At 49.0% G+C, this 9,483-nt stretch overlaps 1 protein-coding gene across 7 annotated transcripts in view; it reads right to left on the bottom strand.

Moving 5' to 3' along the window:
* COL27A1 (collagen type XXVII alpha 1 chain) overlaps nt 1-9,483 on the bottom strand; it is a 247,087-nt gene that overhangs the window by 102,221 nt on the left and 135,383 nt on the right. For 6 of the 7 annotated variants that reach the window (XM_039506042.1, XM_039506046.1, XM_039506043.1 and 3 more), the window contains one exon: nt 8,046-8,165. The exons of the other annotated variant lie outside the window; for it this stretch is intronic. In XM_039506042.1, coding sequence (XP_039361976.1) covers nt 8,046-8,165 — 120 coding nt within the window. The remainder of the gene's footprint in view (nt 1-8,045; nt 8,166-9,483) is intronic. 7 annotated transcript variants of the gene reach the window in all.

Below are 9,483 nucleotides of genomic sequence, written 5' to 3'. Positions count from 1 at the left end.
GCAGGGAGGCCATCTAGACTTCTTTTAACAGTATTCCACCCTCTGGATGCTTATCAGAAGCAGAGTTCTAGAACATTCCAGAATATTTTATTAGAGACGAGAAAACGTATCCTTCATTTGCTAGCAACCTCCCTTTGACTCTCCCTCTCTCGGCTCTGCCGTGGTCCTTTCACAGACATCCTTGGAGCGAGACCTGGTCCAGGTTGGTCCCAAGTTATTTAAATGATTACCTTGAGATGTTCTGCAGAGTCTAGGCAGTAACAGCCTGGCAACAACGGCAGATCCAGGGTAACTTATGTGATCACTACAGTGTTACCTGCTGAACCTCATCGCCACGGCCCCAATAAAATCGTATAAATAACGTTACTATGCTGGAGCCGTTTCACTGGAAAAGACAGAGAGAAAGAAACGAAGAGCTAGTTCATGGATCTGACTGCAACTGTTCTGCAGCAATTACCATCTGCCTCCTGGGTTCTGCAGCTTGCTAGCTCACCCGTGCTTCAGCACAGCTTTGCGCTCCCAGTCCCACCACTTTGGGCACTGTGATGCCATCAGAGAAAGACCTCGCTGGATTCTCAGTCTCGTTCTCACTCAGCATAGGGCAGGCTACTGCTCCTCATTAGTCGAAAGCAACAGTAGCTGCCTAACGTTCTAGGTAGCAGTGCTCCAAGCGGAAGGCAACAGATGTGCTGTTGAAAGCAGGGGACGTATCCTCACTCTTCTACTGATTTCACTGCCGTGTTCAGGTTATGATGGCAGCAGAGCACCTCACCCACAAGACCCATCCCAGGAGGGTAAAGGAATGACAGACAGGTTCTGAAAGGAGCCCTGACCAAACCATCCCACTCAGAAGGTTTAGTGGGGAGCTTTAAAGGTGAGAAAAGGAGGTAAAGGCCAGAAAGATTGCAAGGGGAGGGAGTCCTCAAGGCTCCATCATGGATGGTGGAAAACCTGCTCCCCCAAGTAATAAAGGAACAATGTTCTGGGACAAAAACCCCACCAAGTTCTAAAAGCCGGATCAGTAACTGAGCAAGCTGATCAAACAAACTTTGAAAGGCTGAGCCTGAAACCAATAGAGAGTGCATGAAAACCTCATGTTATGAGAACTATACCAACTTGGTGCCTTCTCTGAGGTCCATCCAAGGTCTCAAGGAAGTCTCTCTCTCTCATGAGAACAGCCACTTCCCAAGCAACAGAACATTTCAGAGCCACCCAGGTGAGCTCAGATGGTTACAAACAAAGTCAGCTGTGATCTCGCTACAAAAGAGTTGCAGGGAAAATGAAGATTCCCGTATTACGCTGACAAAGAGATCAGCGAGTGTGTAGCCTGTCAATCTGGACTGTGGATGCATCGTTACACTTCGCATTTGTTTCAATGTACGTCATTTTCTTCCTTGCCAGCAAAGCTGTAATGGTATCATTACCCGAACCTATAGCTAAATCTCCTCTGTTACACCCTGACACCCCAATATTCACCACTGTCATGTAATTAGGATATGGCTTATACAAAGCATGCCTTGTGAGGTGTCATTCTAAAAGTACTGATCTGCTAGACAGTAATAGCTCATTGGATTGTATGTACTATTGTTGTGTGTGAAGTTAGGCTGTGTATGTGTTGCTGAAACATGTCCTGAGGTTGAAAACACCCACAAGCAGCCTTTCAGGAATGACCATAAAAAGGCCAAACAACATTAATGGCTTATTGAGGAAATGCACACGAGCACAAGGATTACCCCAGGCACTGTGTACAATAAAACCTCTCAGAGATAACACTACACACTGGGAACTGTTTTACCCAAGTCCCAGCAAAAGAGCTTTCCACAGAATGGGGAGAAGATATAAAAGGGGGGAAACGACATTATGGGGGGACCTCACTCTCCCTACACCACCACACCTGGAAACACCTGAGGAACAGACTGAACTGTGGGAAGTGATGGTCCCAGGCTGGAAGGATTTTTAGCCTGTGTATGAAAACCTAGGAAAGCCCAGGCAACTTATGCCTTAAGAATCTGCCAGTCTGTTTATCACTCAGGGTGAGAATTTGCTAATTTATATCTTACCTATTTAGCGTGTTAAGCTCAGTTTGCGGTTTTTGTTTATTTACTAAGGTAATCTGCTTTGATCTGTTTGCTATCCCTTATAATCACTGAATATGTACCTTTTGTAGTTAATAAACATATTTCTTGTTTATAACATAACCCAGTTTGGGCAATTCATATGGGTTGGGGGGGAGAAGCTGTGCATCTCTCTCTCCACATTGAGGGAGAGGGCAAATTTTTATGAGCTTTCTATATGGCACAAGACAGTATTATTTAGGGTTTATCCCCCAAAAGGGGCATGACTGTGAGTACTGGGTGAGTCTTCTCACACAGAGCTGAATTCAGTCCGTGTCTGCCATTGGGTGTGGCCCCACGCGTGTGTGTGTGTGCGCTGCAAGAGGCCGGAGAGCCTAATTCAGCAAAACCGAGAGAGGGAATCCAGGCTGGTGGAGCAGGAGAGGCTCAGTGAAACCCCAGCACATCAGGAGGCCTCCCAGATGGGGGGGTCCAACCTGTCACATCCGCCACCACTGCAGTTACTGGGGTGGCCTTTCAACTACTCAGCATCATCTTTCCTAGTAGCTCTTGTCACCTGGAGAGTAGCAATCGGCTAAGATCAAGGGGCCAGCCACTGGGTCCCCATGATACACAAGGCTCCATGTTTTGTTCAGCGGACACATGTAGCAAGAGAATACACCATCTCTGCAGAGAACACAGAGCACTTGAGAATCAGCCTCCAAAACCCTGTTACAGATACCATCTGTTCCCTCCAACGATAATACCACTGTTTACTGTGGACTCGCAATACTCAGAAGAAATATGGCTTTGGGGAATATTTTCAAGTGACAGAGTTTAGGCATGTTAAAACAAACAGAATGCAAGTGCACGAGGCCAAATCAGGAGCTTTAATACAAAATGCCTCCAAATAAAACCAGCACCACATGCAGGCAGGAGAAAAGCATGGCTATAGCTGGACAGAGCTCAGAACCAGGAATGTCAGAGTTCTGACTCCAACACTGAGATCTCACTTCACCCCATTTTGCAGGCAGATGAGGACTGGAAAGGCGACTGATCACATAATGTGCGTTTGGGATCTGCCACCTATGAGGTTTGCCGTTCAGCAGAAGGGAGACGGGGATTAGATAACCCCACAGTTATCTAATGTCCATCCAGTTAGAGAGGTTTCATCCATCTCTAACTTCTGTCATTCTATCATCGCGATTAGTTATTTACTGAATTTCTGGTCTATGGCAATAGGCAATCAGAATGGCATGGATGCTGCGTTAGCTTTAGCCAAGAGTTTGGATAAACAGCACAGACCTCATGACATTTCAGCCAGTTTGAATTCTTGGGAGGAATCTGGCATCATCCAAACCTGAAAATCACCCTCCCTTATAGTTCTGATCTGGCTTGAAACAAACAAAAAAAATCAAAGAGGCAGGTTTGGCCCTAGGGAGCCCAAGTCCAAGCTTCTCAGAAAGGTTCAGATTGCAGGTTCTGGGTTTGCTCCCATGTGACCTCACAGGAAGGGGTGTCACGAAGTGTAGGGGAGTCAGGCCCTGCACCCCCGGGCTCCCTGCCGATTCACCAGGACTCTCAGCCAGCCAGTAAAGCAGAAGGTTTATTTAGACGACAGGAATATAGTCCAACACAGGTCTTGCAGGCACAGATAACAGGATCCACCCCTGTTAGGTCCATCTTGGGTCCCCATAACCCCCATCGGGGATCAGAGCCCTCTCTCTCTGCTTCCCCTCTGTTCCCCAGCCAACTCCAGTCTGCCCAACCCCCTCCGGCCCCTCCTCTCTCCTCAGCTTCTTTCCCGGGCCAGGAGGTCACCTGACCCCTTTGTCTCCAACACCTTTAGCCAGCACCTTTGCAGGGAGGGGCCCGGCCATCAGTTGCTAGGAGACAGAGTGTCAGGCATTTGCTGCATGGACTTTTGCTGCTAGATACTTAGGATCTGTACCCAGCCCCCAGTAAGACCAGTCCCACTTCGTCACAAGGGGTAAGTAAAGTATTCACGTTCCATCTACCTTAATAGGACTAGTAACGATCTCTTCAGTATCTAGGGATGAAAACAACAGACTCTATAGACCCTTGATGGACCCAGCCAACACCTTGGAATGACACAAACCTCCCCTCTCCAATGCAACACGAGTCGCGGCACAAACATGCTGCATCTCATCATCTGGCTGCCATGGATGCTCTCCGTGGTACCCGTGAGTGAGAGCTGGGCCAGTTCAGTGGCTTCACCCAAGTGACAGCAGGCGCCGACTAACCTAGCAGGAGAACCCCAGCAGGAATGACCCACGTGTCCACAGAGCTGGGTTATCTTTTCTGATGGAAATGCCACTGCTCATGTCCAAACAGGTGATGCGAAAAATCCCTTTGCTGGCTTGGCTAGTGATGAACAATATCAAAAGCAGTGCTCATAGTCCCGAGGATTCCCTCTCATCTCCTGCCAAGCACCTGCAGGTCTCCAGTCCCCTCCTCCAGAAGCATCTCTCACTTCCCCCCACTGGCACATTGCTAACAGGAGAACATAAGCAACACAGGTCCCACTGCCTTGAAATCGGTTTGCATTTCCCATTTGGTGAACTCCCCTCCCCAGTCACCTGGCACCTTCACAGCTCCCCCACCCCGTCCCTTCCTCTTTGATGTTATTTACAAAGGGGAACGACGTCTTTCTGCGGAAGAACATCCACCCCAAGAATGTACCCAACACACACGTGCACCGAGAGGAACGCGTCCCTGAGACACCATGTGCTGTCCTCACCTCCGCCACCCCACCCCGAGCGCTTGCTTTTACAGCACACCTGCACATGGCTGATGGAGCTACCGGCAGCGGCGACGAAGCGTTCTTGTTACAAGCTCGCATTGTGAAACCTGCATTGCCCCCTCCTTTCTCCCCTCACACCGCCTGCTGGAATCATAAAAAGTGGGTTCCCCTTAGCAGAGGCGAAGCGAGGACATGCAGCTGGAGTCACAAAGAATACGCCTAAAGTACATGCTCCAATGGCTTCTCAGATCAACCTGTTGTGGCCTCACTAGACCACACAGACAGGCTGTGACACACCAGGTCAAACCATGGGTTAATCCATGGCAACAGTGGCCAATAGCTAGGGCCCTACCAAATTCATGGTCCATTTTGGTCAATTTCACAGTCATAGGGTTTTAAAAAATCATAAATTGATGATTTCAGCTATTTAAATCTGAAATTTCATGGTGGTGTAATTGTAGAGGTCCTGACCCAAAAAGGAGTTGTGTGTGTGTGCGTGTGGAGTGGGGGCGTTGCAAGGTTATTGTAGGGTGGGTTGTGGTACTGCTAACCTTACTTCTGCACTGCTGCTGGCAGCAGCGCTGGGCAGCTGGAGAGCGGCAGCTGCTGACCAGGAACCCAGCTCTGAAGGCAGAGCTGCCGCCAGCAGCAGCGCAGAAGAAAAGGTGGCATGCTGTGGTATTGCCACCCTTACTTCTGCACTGCTGCCTGCAGAGCTGGGCCCCCAGTCAGCAGCCCCCACTCTCTGGCCACCCAGCTCTGAAGATAGCACAGAAGTAATGGTGGCAATACCGTGACCCCTCTAAAATAACCTTGCAACTCCCTTTTGGGTCAGGACCCCCAATTTGAGAAAGGCTGAGCTCCCCCGTGAAATCTGTATTGTAGAGGGTAAACGCGCACAAAAGACCAGATTTCACGGGGTGGGGGAAACAGATTTCACAGTCCGTGATGCATTTTTCCATGGCTGTGAATTTGGTAGGGCCCTACCAACAGCTGATGCTTCAGCAGAATGACTCTAAGGTATTTGTGGAGTCCCCATCATGGTAATATCTGAGCACCCCACAGGAATGAATGCATTTCTCCTCACAACACCCTGCAAGACAGTGCGGAGCTGTTACCCATATTTCACTGCCCTGAGGAACTGAAGCACAGAGAGGCTAAGTGGCTTGCCATGGATGCCACAGAAAGTTTCTGGCAGAGTGAAGAATCAAAGCTGGGTCTCTCACGCCTCATCACCCTAAGCGCAGGCGCATCCTTCCTCTCTTACCCAATAATCAGGATGGCCAACACATCAGTACTGCAGAGTGAAAAAAAGAGTTCCATCCAGATCCCTGCAAAACATTGCTTTAGGGGCTTAAGCACACAACGTGTTATAATTACTTGCTCTGAGGTATCACCTCCCATCGCTATACGGAGTGCCTACACTATAGAGAGGACACCGGCTCAGCACTAAAAAGCAGGCCTGTGGTAGGCTCTGAAATAGCAACATGTGCTACCCCTGCAGACCTGGCCCGCAACCCAGCCGGCATGCATCACGGCCAGCAGGGAATACGATGCAGCTTTCAAAAGCACTAAAGGCCTTTGATGTTTTAATATACCTTCCCTAACGTCACGTCGCAGCAGCATGCAGTTCTAATAGAGGAAAAGTAATAAATACCGAACATACTGCTTCCATTTCTTGCCAGGACAGCTTCAATTGGAATTGTCACTGGCTTGAAACATGTTTCTCCTTAGGAGTCTTGCTCTTCTCTCCATATGGTTCAAATCAGGATTGCTTTCCCTCCCCCTGCCCCAGGGCAAAGTTTGGGAATGTGGGTTAGGAAGGGGGAAAAAAAAATATCAAAACCCTCATGCTTGAAATAGAAAACCACGGATTAGCCCTCCCGAGGAATCCCAGCGGCGGCTCGTTCAGCATTGATCTTTGGCGAAATGGAAAAGGTGGGTACATGAAGCAGGGAGGCTGCTGCTATGGTCTCCACCGCTTTGCAGAATTTACCCCTGGCATCACCGCTGCTGCCACCGCAGGAAGCCCGCCAGTGAAGTTATGACTAATCAAAGCTCGTGTGCCAGAATATACAGCACTCCATGTGCCGGCATCGCATGCTGGGTAAGAGTGTCAACCCCCCCTTTTCATTTCATGGCCAGTCCACAGAAAGGATCAGTGCTTCATTTGTGCTAGGGCTTGCCAGGGGTGAGTCCTGGCATCTGTGGGCTTGGCAGTTCATAGCCCCGGCACCTCTGGGCTTGCGGCAGTTATGAATGTAAAAAAAATTGCTTGAGCCCTGGCACCTTTCATTACAAATTAAGCACTGACAAGGATTAATTGCCTATGGTTACTATCTGCTAGCAGAGTTCCTCCTTAGGTTAAATTGGTAGAGACCTGTGCTTTGGTGTGGCAGATCGCGAGTTCAAACCCTGATGCTTGGGGGGAGTTTCTGACTTGGGGGTAGCAGGGTTTTCTCTTACTGCTCCCCAGAATGTGTGTTCTGAGTGACAATGAGCTTTTTGTTCCTCTGGCTCGTGGAACGCTTACTGTGCGGGGCAATGCTAAGACCCTTCTCAAGACCAGCTTCTTCTGGGATGCCCACAAGATGTGAGTTGATGATCAAAGAAATGTAAATGTGTTAAAGACATGAACGTGCCTAAGCTGAGAAACCACTCGGTCTTGCTGCCAGAACTCTCCCCTGCCCTCCCCACTACTCTCAGGCATAGGGCCAGGTTGGAAATTAGATTGCAGGCTCTTCAGAGGGAGGCTGTGTTGCCTAGCGGATAGGGCACAGAAATAGGATTCCAGAATCCTGGGTTCTTTGCCAGACTCTGGCCCAACACTGCCATAATTGAGGCTGGAGCAGGTATTTGTAAACATGGAGATCAGGCTTTTAAAATCTGACAATTAACTTCTCCGTGCCTCAGTTTCCCCAGCTGTCAGAAGGGCATAGAACTTATTTGCTGCCCAATGATGTGAGGCTCAACTGGTGTCTCAGAAGCTCTTTGAGAGCTGCAGGTGGCAGGTATTATTGAAGTGACACTCCTTCTATGCAGAAACTTTAAATCCCTTTTTTGTTTCACCCTGGGAAGAAAGCCACCTCCCCAGTTTGTGCTACACCTCTCCGCTCAGGGGTATGGCCAGATGCTGTGCAGTTCACCCTAATATGCACTGCCCTGGGGAGCAAGCAGTTTGAGTTTTCCTTTCTTTGTCCGCAGAAAAGGGCTTGTCTTAGACTCACCATGAACGCCAGCCAGTCCTCCTTTGAATTTCTCCAGAGAACAACGGTAGGTACACCAGGGACGCCTGGGGGGCCTGGATCTCCTGGGGGGCCTGTTCTCCCCATTGCACCAGGGTGCCCCTAGGAAAGAGAAGGGCAACTCCTTTAAGACATTTTTCAGTCCACACAACCCCAGAGCCAGCCTGAACCAAAAACACGTACCCTGACTGAGGGGGAGTTCAGATCGGAACAACTGGGCCCATTCCTGTGACCCAAATGGGATAAATCAAAACCCCGAGATCCAAACAACCCTGGGAAAGTACAGAGCTGGGAATGAAATGTGTGGCTTGAGCCAACTCTAAGATGTACAGAGAATACACACAGCCCGAGCGAGATGCTGAAGGTGGAGATTACAGTTGTATCTATCTCTATAACTCTAAGATACTAACAAAAGGGAGCAGCATGACTGCATGACACACAGACATCTCTACCTAGCTCTCGCTCCGAAGAGATACATTGAGATGTACTGACAAATAAATCCATCACCACTCCAGTATCTCTAAAATCATTGATCTGAACATTCACAGAATCATAGAAGATTAGGGTTGGCAGAGACCTCAGGAGGTCAGCGGTTAGTGATCAACGGCTCCATGTCTAGTTGGCAGCTGGTTTCAAGCGGAGTGCCCCAAGGGTCGGTCCTGGGGCAGGTTTTGTTCAATATCTTTATTAATGATCTGGAGGATGGTGTGGATTGCACTCTCAGCAAGTTTGCAGATGACACTAAACTGGGAGGAGTGGTAGATACGCTGCAGGGTAGGGATAGGATACAGAGGGACCTAGACAAATTAGAGGATTGGGCCAAAAGAATCATAGAATCTCAGGGTTGGAAGGGACCTCAGGAGATCATCTAGTCCAACCCCCAACTGGGGGAAACCTGATGACGTTCAACAAGGACAAGTACAGAGTCCTGCACTTAGGACAGAAGAATCCCTTTCACTCTTACAGACTAGGGACCAAGCGGCTAGGCAGCAGTTCTGCAGAAAAGGACCTAGGGGTTACAGTGGATGAAAAGCTGGATACGAGTCAACAGTGTGCCCTTGTTGCCAAGAAGGCTAACGGCATTTTGGGCTGTATAAGTAGGGGCATTGCCAGCAGATCAAGGGACATGATCATTCCCCTCTATTCGACATTGGTGAGGCCTCATCTGGAATACTGTGTCCAGTTTTGGGCTCCACACTACAAGAAGGAGGTGGAAAAATTGGAAAGAGTCCAGCAGAGGGCAACAAAAATTATTAGGAGGCTAGAGCACATGACTTATGAGGAGAGGCTGAGAGACCTGGGATTGTTTAGTCTGCAGAAGAGAAGAATGAGGAGGGATTTGATAGCTGCTTTCAACTACCTGAAAGGGGGTTCCAAAGAGGATGGATCTAGACTGTTGTCAGTGGTACCTGATGTCAGA

Source organism: Mauremys reevesii, linkage group 19 (assembly GCF_016161935.1).
Source record: "Mauremys reevesii isolate NIE-2019 linkage group 19, ASM1616193v1, whole genome shotgun sequence".
NCBI classification, from domain to species: Eukaryota; Metazoa; Chordata; order Testudines; family Geoemydidae; genus Mauremys; species Mauremys reevesii.
The sequence above is the reverse complement of the archived record's forward strand: the minus strand, read 5'-3'. Positions and strand labels throughout refer to the sequence as shown.